Source organism: Mustela putorius, unplaced genomic scaffold (genome assembly GCF_011764305.1).
Source record: "Mustela putorius furo isolate JIRA1106 unplaced genomic scaffold, ASM1176430v1.1 tig00000487_pilon_pilon_pilon, whole genome shotgun sequence".
Classification (NCBI taxonomy): Eukaryota; Metazoa; Chordata; class Mammalia; order Carnivora; family Mustelidae; genus Mustela; species Mustela putorius.
In genome coordinates, this window is record NW_025421399.1 from 10,520,459 (window position 1) to 10,544,733 (window position 24,275).

The window sequence follows — 24,275 nt, forward strand, 5'->3', positions numbered from 1 at the left end:
TGTGGGCTGCTATTTGACTCTGTTTTGTGTGTGTGTGTGTGTGTGTGTGTGTGTGAGAGAGAGAGAGAGAGAGAGAGAGAGAGCAGCCATATTCAATACATAAGCAGATGGTGTCCGAAAGCCTTTATTTTACGTATAGGGAGTGGGCTACCCTTGGCCCCCGGACTGTTGATTGCTGACCCCTGTCCCAGATGATAACCTCCAGAAATGGCACTCAGGTGAGGCAAGCGATTGTGCAGGGAGGTGACTGTGTTCTTCAAATATCCGGGAAGCTCTAGATGGACTCACAGCGTTAAGCAAGGCTGACTGTACCCCTAGAAAATCATAGCCTAAACAGGTGACGCGTTGTGTAGAAGATACGGCGACCGCCAGTGCTCGTGGCTTGCCCTGAGGTTGCTGGCAGTGTGTTCTTGGATCTCTGTGTTTTCTCCAGGCACAACCGTTGGTCGTGTTCTCCCTTCCAGTACCTGGTTCCTCTTCTGAGAAACCCAGCCTAGGGATGAATCCACGGTGCCTCATTTGCTCGCCTTGCTTTTGCTATTCTTAGGCCATTGCTTACTTATAGAGGGGACTGGGTTCCCTCCCAACCTTTTCCAGCCTCAAAACCCACACCAGAAAGCGAGTCACACTTTCCATTTTCACATGCCTGCCTGCTCTCCCCTCCCCCCAGCCCTATGCCTCTCACAGCCTTTGCCCCAAGAAGAAAGTAAACGATTGCCTGCAGATTTTTTTCTTCAAGACTTGAGGTCAGGTTATTTGATTCATTCACAGACTACGGCTCCAGGCACTGAGCTAACAGCCAGAGCAGGGGGTAGGCGATGGGACTGGGAGGCGTCGAAAGTAGTCACTGAGACAATCTGAGGTTTGACATGTCCTGTTTAGAGAGTAAAAATTTTCAGGACATTAAAAGATCACCAAATGTCAAGAGGATGTGGGAAAGCTAATGAGCATGGTGGTCAAGCCCTTGGTAAGTGTGCTGAGTAAGTGGTTAGTAATTAGAAGTAACGTTGCTGTTTACTTGCACAGGGAGCTCAGGGCGAAGGTTCCTGCGTCTCCCGCGAACGGTGGGCGTGAGGCTGTGAGCCAGCCCCCAACCTGTATCTTCCAGATGGGCGAGAACAGAAAGCCTCTTTATCATTTTTTTTTTTTTTTTGGAGTCACGATACTTAACCAGTGACCACCTACCTACATTTGGGTTTGGCTCCTTTGTTCCTTTCCCATTTGAATTATTTCCTAAAACTTCCACGGTGGGCATGGAACTGGGTGGGCATCCAGTTCCCCACAGAGCTGACTCATGTCGCCCTGTGCTGTCAGGTTTAAAACAAATATAATTAGAAAACCTACAGCTAGGCAACACGGAGGTTATAAACTAACATCCCCAACAGCAGAGGGAAATGGAGTGAGTCATGTACGTGTCTGCAGGCAAAAACTTTCCCATTTAGCTGCTCAGCCTCGTCGCTGAAAATAATGCCACCAGACAGTGAGGGAGGTGGCCATGACTGGCTGGCCGGAGGGGGCTGCACGGCACTGGGTTCTGTCGGAAGGAATCGCCCTTTTTGGTTTGCGGGTTTGATTCTGTTTCCACTGTGAGTGCTGTGGTTCGTGAGCTGATGTCGATCCTTTTAATTAGAAGTGTGAGGTTCCCGGGTGACAGCCGGGAATTTACTGTGACAAAATTGAGCCTTTTAGGGAGGGAGGGTTGTACTGGTGCAGAGAGGAATGTTTCGTTCTCTTCAGCACTGTTTTGGAATGTGTGGTCTCTTGGACCCACTATGCCTAGGACTGCTAGCCCTGGTGTTTTTGTAAAGTTTGCTTAATCTGATCTGTGTGAAGAGAGACCGTTTCTTTCTTTCTTCTTTTTTTCTTTTGCTTTCCTTTTTTTTTTTTTTTTTTTTTTTTTTTTTTTTTTGCTTTTGATTCTTTAATCTCCAAGTTGAATTTCTCTGCCCATACCTAGAGTTTGGCACTGGACATTCTTTTCCAGATGGATCAACTCTTCATCAAGAAAGACATAGGTCGTGGCTGTTGATGTGGCTTAGACAGTGTTAAGCGCTTTAGTCCACACCAGCTCCCCAGTATCAAGGGAAAGCAATGCCTTGCCCATTTGCTGGGCTATGGAATGAGATGCTCATGCTACCATTCCATTTCCTGAGAAATTGATGTACATGAGTCTATGAGATTTCCCATTATTTTATTCTATCAGTCTAAGATTACTTTGTAGGGGACAGGGTGGTGGGTAGATCACCATTTGGGCTTTCTTTGCCCAAATCCTTAGTTTTTAGCGTAGGTGCGATTTTTGTAGCCTAATTACAGGTTTATCTTGTAAAACAGTAGATTCTCTGTAGCAGAAGCAGATACCAGCCTGGGAGGGGTACAATAAGAGATTAAAGGTGTCTTTAAAGGGTCCACATCACTAGACGTGTACTTGATTTGGGAAGAGGTAACAAGCGTCCATTTTAAGCCCAAGAGGGGTCATTTGAATCTGCTTAGCCAACACATCCGTGAAGTTGTGCGCATCTCCTATCTGGTCAGCGGCGAATATTAATACCGTGTGTTTTTCTTTTCTTTCCCAGCAACATCCGTTTTTCACCCTACACGAATCCAAAGCAACAGACGTGGCATCTTTTGTAAAACTGATTCTTGGAGACTAAAGTACCACGGACTCGCTCGGTCGGCCCTCCTGTGGTTTGGTGGGTTTACGGGACGAAGCAAGGTTCACTAAAACACCAATAGAAACTCATCTTTGAGATAATTTAATCCTGCCTCTCAGAAGGGTTTTTTTTTTTTTCTCCCCATTTTCTTTCTTTTTATTTTTTCCCCCCTCCCAAGGGGGCTTGGAATCTCTAGCATAGAATGGACTGTCTAGATGGATGAAATACGGCCAAGGCTTAGGACTTCAAAAGGTGATTAAATATTTAATGAGGTGTCATATGAGTCCTTAAGCTTCTCTGGCTTCTCTTGTTCTTCACGAAACAAATGCATTGGCCCTGGTCACAAGGTGCTACCCTAGCGATGAAGTTGTACGTAGATCTGTAGTTTGTCCCCTTGGTTATTTTAATCTTTCTGTTTCAACGCTTGGTTGCAAAGATTCCGTTTTATGCAAGGAGGGGGATACAAAAGGCAAGATTGGGCTGGCGGTATTTGTAGGGCTTTTATTTTGTAAGCTCAGTCGTGTCTGTGGTCCAGGAGAAATTATTTAATAGGCGTCTTTAAGAGTCTTCTCACAATATCAACAAGGAGTTCTTGTAACCTACCTGTTTCAGCTGCTGTGGCTGCTTGCCACGTCCTTGGGTTTCTGCTCAACTCTGGGTCATAACCACAGTCTTTCAGGTGAAGTGGCGAGGTAGCCCGGTCCTACCCTTTTCCTAACTTTGGAAAACATAAACTCACGTTGATCGCATCTCAGAGTCGCAGATTGGGTTCTCTTGGCATTTGTGCTGTTGATGGAATAGGATTCGTGATGTGGTTTTCTATCACCTCTCTTTCCGTGTGTGTGTGTGTGTGTGTGTGTGTATCTGATAGGTCTTATGCTCTGCCAAGTGGCTTCTGTGAACATCTCTATTTCGTAAGAAGGACGTGTGTCAATTCTGCAAGGAGCTGTCGTGTCAAACCACACACAGAGACTCGGTGCCTTCTTCTGCTTCTGCCTCTCCTTACGATGTATATGCCCCAGGGACTGACTCAGTAGCCATCCTTCCCAAACCCTTTTTCTTTCTTTGTTTTTTCCCCTTGTTCGATCAAGAAGCCTTACTACTAATGGGAGGGCTACAGTAGAAGACAGTGGAAGTTCTTTGAGGAGGTGAGGAGTTAAAGGGGAGGGTTGAATTCGTTCCTTGAATGGGCTGCCAGATTTCCACAGCTTGAGGTAAGGCCATTTCCTCTCCAGCAGCACACAGTAGGTCATTCTGCGGGAGGAGCTTTTTTGGCTGGGGCCCTTGTGGGTCCCCGGCAGGTGGACAATGCAATGAAAGCCCCTTCTTGTGGCTACATAGGTTCCTGGGTTCTCTAGGTTCCTTGAGGAAGCGGGAGTGAGGTGATTCAGGGAGATACAGGGATTATAACAGGGGAAATAAAAAAATACAGGATAATAACCAGGAAACATTGGGTTGATAAAAAGGCTTTTCTCGGAGGACCAGGATGGAGAATTCTCATTAAAAAGGAAGAAGAGACCTCACTCAGTTGACAGATATGGGGATTATTACTCTCTAAATACCTCCCTTCTCCCCCTTTAGATTCTGAAGTGCTGTTCCTTATTTTTCTGTGTCTGCGTTTTCCCCTTTACTTGACCTCTGTCTCGCTCACAGCTGTTGCCCCGAGTGAGTATGGTACTTCCATACTCTTCTTTGTATCCAGTTCCAAGACGTACCTGTCTGATCTAACGTGGTTTCATCTTCTTGAAAGCTACCTCTGTCCTCATCTTTTTTCAGCCAGAAATGGGTGTTATCCTCCTCATGAAGGCCATTCACTTTCCCACCCACCTTCCTAAATCTAGCCGTTTCTCTCTCTGAGATGAAGAGACACGAAACAAAACAAAACACAGTTGTATTCCTCCCTTCCTTCATCCATCTTATGAAAAAAATCAAGTAGTAGAAAAAGAAAATGGAGGTCACTTCATGACAGTTTTTGGTGAAATACATAATGGAAAACAGCTTTCTGCTCTGAGTCAGGGAACTCTCACTGGCTGTTCAGGGTGGTTTCTGCTTAGAAATAGTCTTAACCAAGTGTGTTTGCCTGGGTGCATCTCTCCAGTGTGCCAACCCAGGGCTTCAGCTTGCAAAACAATTACACAGAGGTGGCGGCGGAGTTTATCCGTGGTTCTCAGCCTCGCGCACACTCGAATCACGGGGAGCTGGTGGACACGTGCAATGCCAAGGTTGGGGTTTCGATGGTCCAGGGTGGAGCCTGAGAATTGGTCTTTTTCACACTTTCTTTGTGATTCTGATGCACAGCCCGGTTGAGGACACTGGTTTAGTACCTCCAAAAGAGAGAACTCACCTACAGTTTCTCTAGAACATTGGCAGAGAGGAACAAGAGCCTCGGCTTCTTTCTGTGTCCTCATCAATGGGGACCTCTTCGCCACTGTCAGAGATAGCACATGCCTCGAATACTGATTTGAAACTTGGGATACATTTTCCCCGTAGAAATGATGGGCTCCGCGGTGATTAGCTGTCTTCTGTGCTAAAGTAGAAGGACTTGATCGTCTTATGAGTCTAAATTCTAGTGTGTGTGGTTTTTTTTTTTTTTTTTGAGAACTGTTATAAGTTCTAAACTAATTTTAGAGTAAAGGTGGAGATGCACCAACCATATTTAAGTTGATGTATGTTGGAAGTCTCTTGTACGTACACGCAGGTCCCTGGATCCTCTACCCGGACTCTGCTTGTTGTGTGTCCTTATTATTGTTTTTGTCTTTGCTTGCCTCTGGTCGGCTAGCTTTTTTTTTTTTTTTTTTTTTTTACCACCAACCAATATGGAACCTTTATTTTTTTTTTTTAAGGTAATTTCTGTACATCTGAAGTAAGGGAGTAATCCTTCGGCTTACTTTTTAACTGGGGTCCTACCTTCCTTTGTTGTTGATCACTCCTGCCACATCGGATGTCCTCGTCAGGGACACGAAAATACTGATTAGCCTCAGCATTGGAGGAAGCCAGCCCTGAGACTGAAGGGGCTCCTGGTTTCTCCGAGTACACTTGATTTAGTGTCTTTGGAAAGTGATGACAAAGGAGACAGAGCAGGGCTGATGTTTTCATAGTTTTTAATACTAAAAATGCCTCTGTTGACCCCCAGATTTCATCAGCTCTGCTGAGAGAAACGTTCTTCCAAAGCTGTCTAACGAAACACTTTATCTTCACCCCGAAAGTGAACTAGATGCTTAGTCCCCGACGTCCAGCCTCAAGGCTCTTTCTGGCCACGTGACTGCCTCCAACCTCGAAGGGAGGATTCATACATTCGTAGAATTCACTGGAGTCGGTGGTCTGATCGAGTAAAATGAATTAAACCTCTGTTGTGCTGGGGATTTTGTCTTCTTAATGTCTGTCGAGGGCTCAGAGGGCGATTCGCTGGCTTAAAGCAATCTTCCGTTTTTATTGAATTCGCAAGTCGAAGGTGCGGTTTTTATGGACCCCTGAACTTTTACATATTCAGATGGAAAATTGCCAGAGTAAAAATCTAGGGCAAAGACACTGCCAAAAAAACCCTATTAGAATAGGAAAAAAAAAAGAAAGAAAGAAAGAAAGAAAAAAATATATTTTATTGTAGAAGTTCTGTGTTCCTCTTGTCTAGGGGTGTGTGTGTGTGTGTGTGTGTGTCTGTGTGTGTGTGTGTGTGTTAGCACTGTTAAATATGCTGGCAGCTAAAGATACTCTTTGGTTTTCTTTGGCTTTAAATGGGGTACTCTGGATTTCTTTAGGAATCTGTTGAAAGCTAGGACCTTTTCCCTAGGAAAATGCACAGGGTACACAGAACACATAGTTTTGCAAACATTTTTTGTTGAGGGAAGGGGAGTGAAGTCCAGTTTATAGGCCCCATAGGATCAATAACCTTTCTCTGTAGAATGTGGACTGTGACATTCTAGACCAAGACTGGCAAACTTTTTCCGTGAAGGGCCAGGTAGTAAATATCTTTGGCTTTGTGTCCCATCAGCCTGTTACCACAACTGGGTCCGCTGTTGTAGATCCGTAAACCATGCATAAGTGAATGAGCATGGCTCTGTGTTCCAGTTAGGCTTGATTTACAGAATCAGGCTATCGGCTGGATTTGGCCCACGGGCTGTGGTTTGCCAGCTCCTGTCCTGGACCATCAACCACAAAGCTCGGATGAACTCTGTCTAGAGACTTTTTTTCCGTTTAGTGAGGATTGAGCTCAGCTGCTAATTAGGATGTAGATTAGGACGATGGACATAGGAAATGAATCCGGGAAGCGGGGGAGACTCTTCATTTTCTCTCAGGTAAGTATTCCTTGCCCGGGAAGCCAAGGGGACCGTTTTCCTCAGATGAGATCGAGTACCTACTTTTTCTGTTTCTGTATGATCACCGACATAACTTACTTCAACTTGGAAATAAAAGACAGGCTTCTCCTAGACGTCAATGACATTCTTGTTGTCTCTGAGTTTTGCATTTCGATTCTCTCTGTGGTGTGATGCTTGTGCCGGGAGAATCATGAACCCAGACACCGATCGTTTGGTTTTTCTTTTCTCCGAACTGCACTAGGTTGTAAGAATTTGGGAGGCCGTGGGGTCCTCAGAAGTAGAAGGCAGGTAGAATTCTTAAAATCTTCCAATTCATCCACCTGGGCTCTTGGGTCATCTTTGAAGAAAGTAAGACAGACAAAGTTAGGAATGAAAAAACTTGTGTGCAGGCAGGCTCAGAGCTCTGGGCTCTCACTGTGACAGTAGACTTAGGCCCATCCCTTAGGTACTGTCCTAATTGTTGCTACATTTCTATCTTAAGGGGCCCAGGCAAAATGCCTCCTTCCTGACGGGATGATCTTGGGTTGCCAACCCTGGTTGAGTTTCTGGGCCGCCCTGTTTCTAGGAAAAGCTTTGCCTTCCCTATGGGACCAGAACAACTATAATTTGCTACACCTTCTGTCAGCACTTGTCCCCTCTTTGCTATAAGAGCCCTATACAAAGACCCGTCGGCCACCTAAGCTGCCCAGGTCCGCTTTCTTCTCCCAGAACAGCCCAACACATCTGACTTGGTCCTCTCGTGTCTTTATTATTCAGAAACGAGTTTTCTTCCTGCTGCGTCATCAGGCAGACATACATTATACTTAGAAGGACCCTCGGAACCTCCTGAGGAGCATAGTTCAGTGTTCAATCTGGCAATTTACCTGAAAGAATATTTTTCTCTTCGCCTAGGGAAATAACACCTGAATTCCAGAGCCTTCAAAATGAAATTATCTTTCTGGGGAAAGCACCTTGCCATCAAACGTATCTCTTACCACCTGTTCCTGGTGTTTGCAAAGAAGATGAGTCCTTTTGCCGAAGTTGAGAGGGTCACTGTTGACAGCTATGCAAATATAATTGTACCACTATGGGTTTTCTAATGGAGTCATTAGGAATTAACACTTAATGTTGGGGTTTATCTTTTGGGCTCCTGACTCAAACTCCTTTTTAAAGCAAAATCTCTAAAAGCCTCTTTGCTGTCTGAGGTGAAGGGGGCTGGGCCCTTAATAGAACACAAAGCAAGGTCAAGGACTTTGTGGTAGGGATTTTTTTTTTTTTAAAAGGAAAAATTATCCCATCTAACACAAACATGTGTTCATAGAATTCAAAAATAATCCAGCCTAGTTCCCACGGGACTGTCAGGATCTTGACATCATTCATATTGTTATTTGAACGTTGACATGAGCCCTTCGTCCTCGGGAGTTTGCAGTGAGATTTGGGGAGATTTGCACTGTGTTTCTGTCTTCGAGTTGTCGGTCTGGAAAGGTTCCTCTTCTGGCCCTTCTTTGGGGTATGTGCACGTTTCCCCCTGGGTCCCCTTCTGCATTTCTGGGATTCAGGGGCTCTTTCGAGGAACAAGGCTAATGGTCTTCTGACTTGGAGATAGATTTCAGGGAACGTTTGGGAATGTTTAGGCACTTACTCGCATCTTAATGTAGGAAACAGAACTTCCTAACTAGTCTCCAGAGTTTGTGGCTTTGACCAAGCCACCGGGTCTTTCCAGGTTCTCTTGATTGCATTTGCTTGTTTTTCCTACACTAGGCCCACGTGCCCCGCGCCAACTGACTGCTCCCGTGGAAAGGAGTGGATCCAACCATTTTCATAGATCAAAGCTCAGACAATTTTGCCTTGGTTCGACTACCTCGATTCCATTGTTCCCAAATCTTGAAAATGTCAGGGACAGCTCAGAGAACTTTTAGCAAAACCCTCATTCAGATGATAAGATCTTGTAAGAAAAGTTCCATCCGTCCTGTACAGAAGGACTGCTGGGTTGGGTATCCGTGCCTCTGCAGTAATAGTACGCTCTTGGTGCGGAGATGAGCAATTAGCATCATTAGCATTTGGTCACCACGAACATTCATTTGTACCGGAATCCGCAAGCTATGTCCAAAAAGCATGTCAGGCCCCTACCTTAGGAGACTGTCTGTAGACTCTGGACTTTACGGGTGAACAGTGATGTGAAATTAGGTTTGGGGGCTGGGAGACAAGATACACTCGGGACGCAGTGCTAAACCGGGGTCCCCACAGAAGAATAAGCTGATAGAAGAAGCTGACAGGCAGGTGTATCCCCAACTTATTTTCAGTATTACTATGCACATGATCTCCTCTGGAAAAACCCATCAAAAAGCTGAACAGTAATTTTTTTTTCCTTAAAAATATTGAACTCAAAGGAGATTCAGAGTGGCATTGATTTGGATGCCAGAAAATTTTCTTGTTTCCCTAGTCTTGCTGATTCTACCAAGTCACCAATTTAAATTGAGGACACCCAGATAAAAAGATAAATGATTAGAGGCCTCACAGCATTTTGAGAGTAAACAACCCATTGGTCAGCTACCCCCTGGGTAAAGAAATATGAATACAAAACCAAGCGTCTTCATGTTTAGTTCTGATGGCTGACGTGGACAGAAAGGTGAACACCAAAGCTTATCTGATGTGCATACTTTCTTCAGAAGGTAGAGGACTGTGAATGTTCTGAGAAAAACACTACAGGTCATCATCAGGAGAGGAGAATCAATAACCTTAAAACATAACACTCAAAGCTCGTTTGAATTTTCATAAGCAATGAATTGTGTGGAAAAAGTGCTTTTACTTTCTTCTGATCTCAAATTGTCTGACCTAGTGTGTGTTGGGGACTTGGGGAGAGAGGTGTCGAGGGCACAGAAGTGGTTTCCAGACTATGTTCCATTGTACCCCTGGGGGTCCCTTGTTGCGAAGGGAAGGGGAGGACCGTTTGATGAAGGCTGAAGAGTGTGAGGCTCATCTGAAAATCCCATCAACCTCCAACCAGAGCATTTGGCTACTGTTATTGTTCCTCTTTGCTGGAAAGTCTCTGTGGCTATTAAAGGCTTGGGAACTTCGGTTGAAATGATTACTTGAAGACCCGCCAAAGAATCTGGGGAATTCTGTAGCCAAAGGACGTCTGCCCTGGCTTCTGCTGTACTCAGGATGCTAACAGGGCTTGGAGGCTGAAGGGCAAAAAGAGAAGGCCATTTATTTAAATGTTTAAGCAAGAATCCTTTGAAAGAGAATGAAAAAAAAAAAATCAGTATATGATAACCAGGCATGGAGACTCTTGAACTGCTTATTTTTCTAAAGTGGTTACAAATAACCTGATCTCCGTGGCAGGGAGGGGCGAGACCGGGCTCTTGATGGGCCGTGGCATATCCAAATTTCCATTTGCAAAGGCAGGAGTTGCCATTTTTGTTCATCGACGTGTAGGAAAAAGTACAATTTTAGCACGGAGAAGGGTCCGATCAGAGTCAAGCTAATGGTTACCTTCCTTGGGGTTCACGGGTGGAGAAAGGTAGTGGGAAACCAATACCGCCTTCGGAAGGTGACAACTGGTGGCTTATCTATCATGAACAGAACACAAGGGAGTTCTGAGGCATTGATCGAACCCCATCAGGGACCTTTTACACACTCATAGTCTGGGGTGGATTCTGATAGTGCCACTTTAACCGTTCAGCCAAATTTAACAGCTGGGGTTTTCCAGCAGCCATTTTAGACCTCTGTATGTGTCCGAAAGTTACATTTGGCAACGATTTGTGGAGTTCTTGGCCAATCCCTGTGTAAAAAAGCACCTGAGGAGGCTCAATTTTAAGAAAACACAGACAATTTATCTGTTATAATACCCCGTGTTTAGTTTATCCTCTAGTCCCAAATTTATTTTCTGAGTGGAGTGATTTTCTATGTGAACCGAAATGGTGTTTTCATAAAATAACAGGTATTTTTAAAGGCAAGATGTCTTCTTTATGTAAGTAACTTCCATGATTGGAACATATTTCCTGCTGCACAGAATTATCACATTTAAAGGTCATTTAAAGCTGAGAGAGGTATTAGGGATGTAGTTCAAATCCTTTATTTAAAGACACAAAGATTTTTCTATATATTTTGTGAAAATCCTGATGGGATGCTGGATGTAACTTCTGTACAGAATTGAACTTTACAAGAATTTTAGTGAAATAGGTGAGTTGCCCCAGATTCCTTCATGCTTTAGTTTTGTCTTGGAAAAATGCTGCTTCTGGTTATTAATCTGGTCTTTGTAAGGAAAAAGCTCATACATCCCCCCCCCTTATATTGTGTGAATTTTATGATAGACCTTTTCTGTTTGTATATATGATTGTCCTCCTGTGTTGTGTCCCACATTTGTTGGTAAGCCATGTTTGTTGTGAAGACAGCTGTTGGGCAAGTGGAACCATGCCTGGTCTTTACAATCTCTTGATGCTGAGAAAGAAGTAATTCATATGTCAGTTAGGAGGCCCTTCAATCTCTTCCTAATATCTGGCATATTATGAAAGGAGGTTTGAGAGGTTGTTCATCCCTATCCTTCGAAACCCATCTCCAACACTGTGTCTCTGGGAAGGGTGAACTAGCAGAATGACCGCCATTTTGTGGATTCCCTCATTGACTGACTTCCCCCATCTTTCCTGCTATGTATTACGTGCTGCTAGCTTTTCCTGGTGGAAATCCTTTCTTCATGGCTGGCACTGTCTTCTCTTCGTGAATGAGGCAGACTGAACTCCCCAGTATGGAATTCATTAGAAGTTCATACAGACCTGTGAAGGATTTGGGTGAAATGTTTCCATGCCTACGAGGTGAATGTGAAGTTGATGCCTTGGCCCTGGGAACTTTTTGCTTATGAGCTGCAGAGGGAAGGGAGTCAGGAAGTATGTACATCATTCTTTTTCCCTATAAGGAAATGTGTGGACCTCCTCTCTTAGGCAGAAACATTTCTCACTGTTGTCTGGGAAAGGGAAATTATGAATATCAATTGATAACTTCAGTCAAGCTCTAGGATTATATTTAAAAATATCTGTTTTGAGGAGAAGCATGCATTTTGTTATCTTTGCCATATTGGTTTTTGTGGCCACCATGCCTTTTTATTTTAGCTTCGTTTTCCTGTTATCTAGGTTGTGTGCATTGTTGATGTTGTTTTCTTTTGAACTACTGCTTATTGTAAATGGTGATGTTATCTCAAATTCCCGAAACCAAGGAAATAGCTAATGCACAGGACTTGGGGTAGATGAAACCATTTGTGTTGATGTAGGTTAAGTTCTGACAGAGTTAACAGAAATGTATTGAATTGAAGGATAATGTGGCTTTAAAGGCACTGTGTTTGTTTTTAACATTTGGAGAAGCCACCTGTCCTACGTCCTTATTTTGGAGAATTCATCTTTTCATGAAAATACCATTGGTGGGACATACTTAACAGCCTGGATAACTGGCCCTTTCTCAGTCAATCAATGAGGAATTCTAATAATTGCCAAAGGTGGGGGGTGTAATTTTACCTTTCTTAGGTCATTCTATGGTGAAATTTCCGAACAACAGCATCGTGTAAAAAGCATAACATTATAATTTCCCATCTCTTTTCTGATCTAAGAGCACAGTAGAGGAAGAGGAAAGTCCTGATGTGATACAAAATAGTTCATTGACTCTCTGTTTTTTGACCAAGGAAATGGCTGAGATGTTGAACTAAGTGGTTGTTACATGGTTCGTATGGTGACCTCAAAAGGAAAATGAAATTGGGACATTCAGTCAAACTGGGACTCCTCTGTTTATGAGGAGCTTACACTTTGATTTCCTATCTCAGGATATTCTTCAGTTTCATACTGCTGCTGAGGAGGAAGGAGCGAGCCGCCGACACTGTCATGGTCTCCGGATGTTTGTGCGTGTGTATGCAAAACTTCACACTGTGTGTGTTGTGTTCAATGTTGTGTCAATCTATGAACTGACTCAAACAACAATTTGAAGATAGAGAAGACAGGAATCATGGCAAAAGACACCCCTCCACCTCTTTTCGTCAGAGTGCTCGTTATGACTTTCATAGCTAGGCCAAATAACGTAACGTATTCAGGAGCAAGGTGTCCTTGAAAGAAATGGTGTGTGGATCTCATAAGAAAATGTACAACCAATAAAAGGCATTGAAAAAAGTGCAGCGAGTCTGTATATTAATTGAGTTGTTCATGGAAGTTCTTTGTTCCGGGGATGCTGTTTTGAGGTATAGAAACTCTGCAGGTAAACCTTGGCTTGAACCATTTATCCTCTTCTTGCTTTCCCATTTCTACCACCCCACTTCCCAAACAGAATGGAACAAAGCTTAACAGAATCAACAGTGTTGTGGTCTCAAAGACTCATCAGAAGCTCCTTTCATCCGTAATGACTTCAGACTCAATCTTCGGAAAGTCCATATTCCTAGGTTAGATGTGGAAGCCAATATCACATTATTAACATCAGATGGTTGCAGGGAGGCTGGGTCCAGATGGCTTCAATGAAAAGACGAAGACCCAGACTTTTGGCTTTCATGGGTTCCTGACACTGAACTCTTAGGCCAACCAACTAGTCATTTGAATTTTTCCTGGTCTTCTATGTGATATACATAATTCTAGGAAATTCGCCTTACGTTATCAGGTAGTGCTGTAATGCAGACATTCTGGGAAATGTATTTTCAGTCATATATGGTTGGGTCTGCAGAGTTCTCTGGTTTCTTCTATCAACCAAGTACCTGGAACTATTTGATCTGCCTTGATCCAGTTTAGAGACTGGCTAGACCTGAATGTTACCACTTCAAGTGCATCACCAGTTATTTCCAGAGGTGCACATTCCCCTCTGTCTTGCTTATTGTTTAACCAGGTTGATGTTGCTGAGTCAGGGGAAGACTCCTTTCGGGGCCCTTAGTGTTTCACCTCGGATGGACGTCATTTCAGGGGTTAGAATCAAAAGTGGAGGGCTCACCCTACTTCTGCCTATGTTGTTCAAGTCACTCCCAATGCCCATGGACTCTGTTATATTGATTTTGAAATCCTGCCCATGCACTGTCTTAATACTGCCATAATCCTTCATCTTTCCTAAGCAATAGACCTTCCCTGCCCCTGGGAATTTTGTTTGAAGTTCCTATAAGGGGTGGGGATGTATGTGGAGGGGGGAAGCATAAACAAACACAGTATTCTCAGGTATCGTCCATGAAAGCATTTTATACAGTTCTCAGTAGGTATTCCTTATTTTCAGACTTTGAAATATTGTCAGATCTTCAAGTTTTTTTCCTTCGGATGGGTATGATGCCTTCTTCTTTGGCACACTTCTAATGTTGACTGACGCTTATTTTCCCCCATGAAAATGAACTCCTGTTTACTCAAGGTTGGAAACCAAAATAAAGTGGAACATGGGGAAGGTGATCAGATTAATAACAAAAGCTGCTTGTGGTTGTTTCTTGGTGATTTGGTTATCTGTGGTAACAGAGCAAACCCCAAAGTTTAGTGGCTTCAGATAACAGCTTAATACTATTTCTCCAGTCCTTTGGGTTGCTTGGGCTCAGCTGGGTGGTTCTGGCTTCTCTTTCATGCATTTGTAGTCAGGTCATTGGAGGAAAGCTATTGGGAATGTCCTCATGCACCAGTCTGTTTCCCCGGGCAGGGGAGGCTGGACTGGACCGGGTCAGGGACTAAAGAGGCATCTGTTCTTCAGATGACCTCTCTCTGTGTCTACCATCAGCTCTCCACCGCCTGGCATCTCAGAGTAGTTGCAACCTCTCAGGGCAGTTGGATTCCCCTCAGATGAGTTATCCAAAAGCCCCAGGCAGAATACTGGGACTGTGTTTCATGGTGTGGGGATCTTCAAGGTCTAGCTATGTGCTTGGTCAGCCCAATACATTTAGAATATACTTGTGAACTTCAAAAATGGATCTTGTTCCTTCTTTCCTAAATTGGTAGTCCAGAGGCAGTAGAAGAAAGGTACTAAAGTTAATGATGGAATTTGTTTCGATTCATTTATTACCCATAATTTTGTCAAGGCAAGCACTTTGGTCAAAATGATGTTACCCTGTAGGGGATGAAGCGGCCATCTTGGCCTGAAAGTGTGAAACTGGAATTAGTATGAGAATAATAACACAGAGAGAACTCATCATTGGTGTTTGATGACTTACAGAACTGTTAGCTCTTCCTCGGCACCCCGGATGTAAGGGCTTATAAATACTTGCTGAGTAGCTGTTTTATTTTTTATTGTAAAAATAACACATTATGAGAAGACTTAGAGAATCCATGCAGGAAAATAAACATGATCCAAAATTCCAAGTGACTTGTTCACATGTTCTTGAAAGTCTCTTGTTCTATACTTTCTCTCTCACACACACGTACAAAACCTTCATGGAATGATGCTGTTGTTACCTGCCTAGAGCCTTGATGTCCAAATTATACCCCAGACATCTTATCACGTTGATTAATGCAGATGGTGTCACCCTTTTTGATGGCTGCCTAATATTCCAATAAATACAAGCGTCTATTTAGCTGCTTCCCCATTGGTGGAAATATTGATTATTCCATTTTGATTCCTTTGATGAATATCCTTATTCCTACATATTTCTTCATGAGCTTGATTGTTTTGGGGGAAGTTTTGAAGAGCTAAAGGATCTTAAACATTTTCCCCCAGGGCTGAACATCAGCAATGCTTTCCCTTACTTGCCTCAACACCACTCTCTCCTCTCGTTACTGTGGTGCTCACTCTTCAGCTCCAGCCATAAGCTAAGATATCAGACTTCCCTGGCAATAAAACCAAATTAAGAATTTTCAGTGTGGGGCACCTGGGTGGCTCAGTGGGTTAAACCTCTGCCTTTGGCTCAGGTCATGATTTCAGGGTCCTGGGATCCAGCCCCACCTCGGGCTCTCTGCTCATCAGGGAGCCTGCTTCCGTCTCTCTCTCTCTCTCTCTGCCTGCCTCTCTGCCTACTTGTGATCTCTGTCTGTCAAATTAAAAAAATAAAAAATCTTAAAAAAAATTTTATTAAAAAAAAAAATTTTCAGTGCGGGAACCTTCCCACCCCAGGGTGCCCTGATGATCTCAAAGGTATAATTCTTGAGTAAATTAGTGCATAAGGTATGTCTTTTAGGATTAACCACAGAGGGGGAAAAAAAAATCAGGAAGAAGCCTTTGCAGGAAAAGTACAGAGCATAGGAACCAGGGAAATGGAATCCTCTGTAAAAAGCAAAAGATTGGCTTCTGGCTGTCTTGGTTTAATGATTAATCAATGACTATACTAGTGAAGAGCAGAATTTCCTGTTGGTTTAGCAGGTACTCTAACCATGATGATCCCCTAAGTCTTTGTGAGGCTAGTACTGTAACTCGACCAGCAAAACTCAGCATCAATCACTCAGTGGGGATTAGCTCTGAAAACCCTTTTCCGGGAAGATATAGCTCTGCTGGTTTTGTGAAGCTCTTCACCCCTTGGAATGTGCCTTCTGTGTTCTTGCCCTCCAGTGCCATCAGCGGCCCGCTAGCACGCAGAGAAGAGCCTGGCGTGCAACACTACCCCCCACCAGGTGACTCACATTCCCATGCTAGTTGGAGAAGTGGCCGTCCATCCACCTCACCCGATTTTGGAGTTTTAGTGGTCAGACCTGGAATGTAATTCTTTCAATGTTGACTCTGTGTTACAGACAAAAGATGGCCTCTGGAAGTGATAATCAGATTTATATAGTAGAAAGTCTAAATTAGGCAGAGGAGTCTTTGTGTTCTGTTTTATTAGGAATGGAAGTATTCTGACTTTTGGTTTAATAGTTTCCTTTTTCTTTTCATTGCAGGATTAATGAAAGATAGTCTCATGAAGGCAGACAATGACCCTTAGGCTTGAACACCTTATATCTGTTAAAGTGTTTTATAGATTCCCAAGGCAGAGCATGGCGTAGGCTTCCAAGTGAAGGAGCTCGGGAGGTAGTGACTATAAAGCTTGGAGTATGACCTAGTGCTTTCACTGTTTCCAAATTTGGTGACTTCCTGGTATTAGGGCTTCCTTGCATTGCTGGTCCAGTCAGCGCCTTCCTTGGCAAGGGGTGGTTCGGTGTCCCATAAGGAAAGCCAAGAGGGAGACTCAGAACTTAATGCTGCTTACCTATGAATGGTCGGCTCAGTGGAGAGCCATCAGCTTTCCCCTGATCTCGAGTGACCCTGTAGACGGGGAAGCAAAGAGCTGTTCTTAGACAAGAACTTGCTAAACCACTTGACCTTTTCAACAGCTGCAGAACTGTTTATCGAGAGCATGCCATCGCTCTTGGCTCCTCCAAGTTTGTCAGCCAGGAAAGCCGAGCCAGTGACATTGTGTGCTTTAGAAAACCTCCGAGCAATTCACAACTTCCACCATAAAGTGGCTAAGTTGGTCTCACTAGTCAGATAGTGATCTTTGGATGGGCCGTCCACTCCTTGGGCTTTTGGGACTCGATCACTGGAATCAAATGAGTCACTGCTGGAGATAAATCGAAATACTGAGATGCCAGAGCCTCCAATCCCCTAAACGACAGTTCATGAGGAAGAAGGGGCTGGGTCTGTTTCAAGCCACAAACCTAGGGCAAGCGGCAATGTCTGCCAATAGCAAAGAACACGAATTCTGTTCATTTATGTAGGCCCTTTCTCCAGAAATTAAGGAGCCGGTGAGTTTTAATTGAGCTTATCTGAAAATTGCGTTTGTGTGCAAAAATATCCATGATTCATGACATACTTCTGGAGGATAATGCGAGTTGAAATGTGGTTTGATAATGCTCATAAAATGGGTGAGGAATTATTTTTAAATAGTGGAAGTTAGCAAGAGATGGAACTAGCAAGAGATGGAGCTTGAGTCAGTATGGAGACAGGAAGGGGACTCCAGTTCGTAGGCTGCTTCAAGTCTTGCCCCCACTGCTTCCTAGCTGTGTGACCTGGGACACATGTCTTCAACTCTCTGTCTCTCGGTTTAGTCCTTCATCAAATGGAAATAATAACAGGGCCTACTTAATTTTATTTTAAAGATGTATGTATTTAGTTGAGAAAGATTGAGAGAAAGAGAGAGGCGGGGGAGAGGGAGGGAGAGTCTCCAGCAGATTCCATGCTGAGCACGGAGCCCAACACGGGGCTCGATCTCATGACCTGTGAGATCTCCACCTAAGCTGAAACCGGAAGTTGAATGTTTAGCTGACTGAGCCACCCGAGTGCCCCAATAACAGGACCTACTTTAAAGAGTAACGGAGGATACAGTGAGTAGTTGCTACAAAGCCCTTAGTGCAGCGTCATCTACATTATTATCACTCGATAAAGTTTTCCTAATATGGTCCTCTGATCAAATAAATTCAAGGATAAAGGGAAGACAGGCAGCTTCAAGTATGAAGGTGTTTTAGACCACTTCGCCTAATCCACCATGATAAGACTTAGCTACTATTGGCTGAATGCACAGGACTATATTCCAGAGCCGGATCTCAATGTCACAAACAAATGCTCGTTATTTTTCGGTTCCTGTATCAGATGCAAAGCTTTGCTTACCTACTCACAATGATAGAACCAACGCGTTTCACTTCTGCAAACTGCTTTATGAGATTACAAAAGTGACAGAACCACTTTTGAAATGGCAAATCCAATGGATATTGAAATAAATTTCAGGGTATTTATGAGGGTTGAAATAAGATACATCAAAGGAAGAGAGCAAACTCCACACGTGATTTTAAAGTTTTATTTATTTATTTGACAAACAGAGATCACAAGTAGACAGAGAGGCAGTCAGAAGTGGGGGAGGGAAACAGACTCCCTGCTGAGCAGAGAGCCGAATGCAGGGCTCGATCTCAAGACCCTGGGATCATGACCTGAGCCGAAGGTAGAGGCTTAACCCACTGAGCCACCCAGGTGCCCCCACAAAAATAATTTTAAGTGAAAATGTCTTTGTGATTTATCAAATAGTGAAGAAGTTATTCCCTGTGGATTGACACCTTAAAAACATACATACTTTGTTATCCTGCTTTATTCTTCGAGAAAGCACCACACATATGTCCGTGGAAGGCATGTGGTCTTTGATGCTATTCAGATCTAGTTTGAACCTCAGGCTCATTCTAACACCCAGTTTCCTACCTCAAACAGAGAAAATAGGGGCACCTGGGTGCCTAGTTGGTTAAGCATCTGACGCATGATTTCCACTCAGGTCAAGATCTCAGGGTCATGAGATCCAGCCCCAAGTCGGACTTCCTGCTCTGTCTGGAGTCTGCTTAATTTTCTCTATCCTTCTGTCCCTTGCCCTGCATGTTTTTTCTCTTTCTCTCTCTCCCAAATGAATAAATAAATCTTAAAAAAAAAAAAAAAAAGACAAAAAGGGTCTAGCACCGTGCCTGGCATACAGCCCTCATTTTGCATGTGGTGACCTCGACCCACAGAACCATGATGCATGAGGACATATTTCCCACATGCGTGCATTTCTACTAATGGTACCATGCCAGGTGAGGACTGCGTACAGTAAGCTTTCAGTATATGACAGTTTTATGTAAGTTTTAGAAATTAAAAAGGCAAGTGAGAAAACTTAACCTTTCACTTTAGAAGGATACATATCAAAAATAAGAATAACAGTAATGAGGTAGCCTCGTTTCATTCAGTCCTTACAAAATATCAGGCAGGCCTGTACTCTTGGTTCTCCCATTTCACAGTTGGAGAAATGGAGGTGAAAGAGGTCACCAAGAAGACAGGACAGTTGGTTGACCTGCGAGCTGGCCTCTGGCATTCAGAGGCTCCTTACATCCTTGTATCCTTGGAATGTAGGTTCTGCCCACCCCCCCCAACCCCGTGCCCACAGTGGGGTGCCATTTTTAAGGACATGGTCTTGATAGAGATGGTGTATGTGCCAGAACCTCGTTGAAGTCTTCATATAACCTTTAAGATTTTGGCAACAGGTTCAGAGATCTGCTTGTCTGGTGGCATCCCGTTCAAGCCTCGGAAGTAAGTCCCTTTGCTTCTTGTACCCGCCAACTTCCCTCTGGAGTGGTCTTCCTGTGCCTTTACCTCTCCTGGCCCTCTGTGTGGGGGGCCAGTCTCAGTTTCACCTGGGAAACTCCCGAGGTTTCAGACCCCAAATGGAGACTCAGAAGTTCAGCAATTCACCCAAACATAGGCAGCTCATAAAGGGAGGTGTTAAACCTCTCTACAGAAGGGGCTGGTCCCTATGGTATGTCTTTGAGGTTTTCATTAAAACCAAGAAAATGTTTTCTAACTTTCTTGACCTGGAGAACATTTTTTCCATTTTCTCATCTGCCAAGGAAACGAATGCTTTAAATGCGCCAACTGGTGGGGTTGCAGAAACCAGGAGCTTGGTGCCCTTTGTGGTCCAGAGAAGGTAGAGCAAAGACTGGTAGATGGAAGTCCAGAAACCCAAGGCCAGGTCTAGCCTGATAGGGTAGAATGGGGGCGTGTGTTTTCCCAGGGGTTGTGGGGGAGACCAGCTGGACTTGAGCAGGTGGGTTGGCTTGGGCAGAATAGAGAGTTGTGTCCCGGTCAGGGCTGAGGGAAGGGATGTACAAAGTTAGACTGGTTGGGCCAATCTTGGAGAGATGGAGAAGAATAGCAGGCAGCCCAGGGGACCTGAACTCGTCCCTGTGTCCTTCATGTCACTGAGGGATTACAGTGAAGGAGACGGTGGGGCAGAGGGGGTCAGGGAGAGGTCCCTAGTAACTCAGCAATCATGGCGGCAGGGAGAAGGCTCTTAACCATCGGCAGGGTGGGACTGGGCCTTGAGAGGAAGGGAACTGGTAGATCCAACGAAGAAAAAGTAGGGGAATGAGGAGCTAGGAAGCAGAACCCGCCATCTTTGGTAAGGGCCCGTGAACTATTTTCATTCCCCAATTCAAGGAAGAAAAAGAATGGATTTCTTCAAGAGCCATGTCGAGGATGGATCCTACCACCATTCAGAAATGCAATCCCGCTTCGCCGCTAGAAAAATACCCCCGTTCGCTCCTTGGAGGGGTCGTGGTGATTGCCACGAAATGGCAACCTTTTCTAACATCAGAATGGAAACTCTGGGCTTGGGGAATGGGGCTCAGCCTCCTTAAATCCACAGGCCCGTCCTGGAGGCTGTGGGGAAAATCTTCTGCATCCCGTGTAGTCTGACATTAAGCAAACGGATGTCTCCTGTGGTCAGGGTACATTCCGGAAAATGTCAAGTTAATATCTTTTGCATGTGGCTGGAGAGGTCATCCGGGGCTAAAGGACAGCACGCCCTGACAGGTGTGCATGGGGTGGCAGGCAGGGAGACGTGGGGAGACGTGGTTGGGAGAAGCTCTGTTGAAACTCTCCATTTCCCCTCTTGTTAATCCGTGAAAGACTTCCTGGCATTCTCTTATGGAAACTTTAGGAGCAGACGGAGATATTTTAAGAACTGTAGTACACATGGACCAGTAATATGGATTTCCATTTTCCTTACAGGAGCGAACGCAGGGGAACTCTGTCCTTTGGACGTTAGCACAGACTTGAAGGGGAAGGCGTATTTTATGCTATGACTTCTAGGCACCTTAGAAATAACTGTCGGGTTTGCAAACGGCACAAAAATCCGTGCTTCATTTCTTCCCAATCCATTTCAAAGGTCAGTTGTCAGATTTTATTTCTTAAATATATATTCAGATCATCCAAGCCTTCGGCAACAATTCAGCAAATTCAGCAAATTTCTCCCCCCCCCATCCAAAGAATTCTGTCTTTTGAGGGAAGAAATGATCCAGCTTCTAGGAGATGGGCTAGCCATCTCAATATATTGTCCCTAGAGAACTGGATCCATTTCAAATTGTAAAACAGTCTTTGGTAAGGTACCCTGGTTTCAGTAATTTACTGAGGGTGTAGGGCATTTGCAAAAAAAAAAAAAAATGAGTTTGTATCAGTGCACTCGATATTGCCAGCAATACTATCTATAACATCTACATAATTTTCATTACCCTATTTCTGTGAGTAGGGTAACAGGATGACCTTAACCACCCCCCAATGCGCTGAATGAAATTCAGATCTACAACCCAATGAATCACAGGTCCAGAGACCCAGCTTGGTACATCCCCATCACCGTCTAAACAGGAACTGAGATCTACTTTCTGCCTCAGGCTGGGTGGGCTTGTGTTGTTTCCAACAATGTGAGGGGCCTCACTGGTGCTGAAAGGACAGCTCTGGGGATGATCCGGCTGTCAGGAGTGCTTTGGGGGCCCACGGAAGGCTTCAAAGGGGCTGTGAACTTCACAAGACTCATCGCAAGATTGTGCATCTACGTAATTTTTTCTGAGAGAATCCATAGCAGTGAAAGCATCCTCCCCCCCCCAAAAAAAAACCCCAGCCCCGAAAAAGGATAAAATCTGTTGCTTTACTCCTTTCAAAAGAAATGTCTTTTTCATAGGAAGTATAATATTTAGTATGAATTTTAGTAATGTGCCTGGCGTTCTATCCAGACAAGATAACGAAATGATTTTAACTCATTTATACCCAAATATCCACATAAACTTTCCCACAAAGTAAAACACGGTGTCTTTATGCACTATGTATGGGGCTTATAGTAAATATATCTTATAATATCTGTGCTGATCCAAAGGCAGCTTATCCCCCAAATTAAAGACTGCTCCCTTTTAGTGTAAGTGGGCGTGGAAGAGAGTAAATCTTGACAAAAAAGAGATCAACCAAAGAGCAAAAAATAATTTTCAATGTCTGATTATTGATAGTCCATAGCACGCACGTATAGTTCATAAAATATTTATTTTTTAATGTGTTCCGTGTTTCTGGGGGATGGAGAACCTATTAACATTAGGATATGTTCTGGGGATGATCTATCAATAGGCATTAAAGTTTTAGAAGAGGTGGGTAAACATTCAAATGAACTAACTTGATTTTCGACGAGTCAGTAAAAAAAATATTCCTCTTAAAATTTCCAGGCATATTTTGGTCAGTTCCCGTATTTTGTTGTGATTTATTGTTCTCTTCTTTCCTTTCTCCTCAGCCTCTCAGTAGGGTTATTGCTGTTTCATAGCACTGATGAGCTACTTTTAATTAATTATTTTTATTATTTTATTTTAAAAGATCTTATTTATTTGAGAGAGAGAGAGAGAGAGAGAGAGAGAGCACATGCACAAGCAGGGGTAGGGGCAGAGGGAAGGGGAAAGAGTCTCACACAGATTCCGAGGTAAGCGTGGAGCGTGGCAGCCTGGGGCTCGATCCCATGATCATGAGATCATGACCTGAGCCGAATCGACGAGTCAGACGCTTAACCAACTAAGCCACCCAGGTGCCCCAAGGAGCAAACTACTTTAAAATGACTCAAAATTTCTCTCTTGTGTCTTTTCTCTCTATACTTAAAATACTAGTATTGTCTAATGTTTTCATAAAAGCCAGATCACACCATAAGTCCATAATTCCTCCTCCTGTCCCTTTCAGTATAAAGTTCTATTTGTGTTGATAATAGGGTTAATGATCCAGCTCCGGAACTAAACTCTGGAGAAATGGAAGAACTTGACACAGTGGACGTTTCCATCCGAAGATTCCTTTTGAATGCAGCTGAGAATTCTATCCTCACTGTACTCACTGTATCAGTCACAACGCAGTTAAAAATCAGGGAATAAGTGTATTTGAACTTTTTTTTATTTTTTATTTTTTTTTACTATCGATGACTATGGTACGAAGAATGCACACTTAGTCCTCTGAAGGGAGGAATTTTACTTGGAAAATTTTAATTCAGGTTCTGGGTCTCTTGAAGACGAGGGTAATTTTAAGGTGGCCACAAGGGGGCAGCAAAAACACGCTGGATTTCCCCGCAAGCCTGGACGCGGCAATATTCTGCTTTCTGGTTCAGCGGTGTGATGAAAACGAGTAAAAGCACCCATGGAAGTAAGTACCTGGGATCTGAGCCATCCTCAAGCACTGGCATTTCTAGTGCAAATACAGTTGAAACTGGGGGAGCGGGGGGAACTATGCTTCCTAGGATATATTCCTAACTGAATATATGAGACACCAGCTTTCTTGAGTATTTCTTTAGGGCAGCTGGGGATTTGCACACACAGAGAGCTAAAACCTGGCAGTGCTTGCTGTACTTCTCAGCAGATCTTAATCTTCCCCTATAAAGATTTCTCCCCCCTGTATTTCAGGGGAGAATGACAATAGGGTAAAGAGTCTATAAGATTTCATTTTTTTAAAAAACTTAATTTAAATTTTAAAATTTAAAGATTTAATGTTTTTTAATAGGGAATTTTCTTTTTGGGAAGAAGTAGGAAATACTTAGGAATCCCTTATTATTAGGCTCTACTCAGCAGGAAGCCTTACAAAACTCAGGGGAGGTCAGGGTCCCGGGAAAGCTCGGTTAGGGTTACTATTGGCAGAATTCCGTACCGTG

At 43.8% G+C, this 24,275-nt stretch overlaps 1 protein-coding gene across 4 annotated transcripts in view; it reads left to right on the forward strand.

Moving 5' to 3' along the window:
* Positions 1-13,116, forward strand: part of MAP2K6 (mitogen-activated protein kinase kinase 6) — a 118,838-nt gene extending 105,722 nt beyond the window's left edge. For 2 of the 4 annotated variants that reach the window (XM_045080963.1, XM_045080964.1), the window contains exon 12: positions 12,753-13,116. In XM_045080963.1, the coding sequence (XP_044936898.1) occupies positions 12,753-12,911 (159 nt within the window). In that variant the 3' untranslated portion in view covers positions 12,912-13,116. Of the gene's footprint in view, positions 1-2,573; positions 2,935-12,752 lie in introns of those variants that run through there. The other 2 variants (XM_004749075.3, XM_004749074.3) reach the window with 2 other exon arrangements.
* Positions 13,117-24,275: the final 11,159 nt, after the last annotated feature.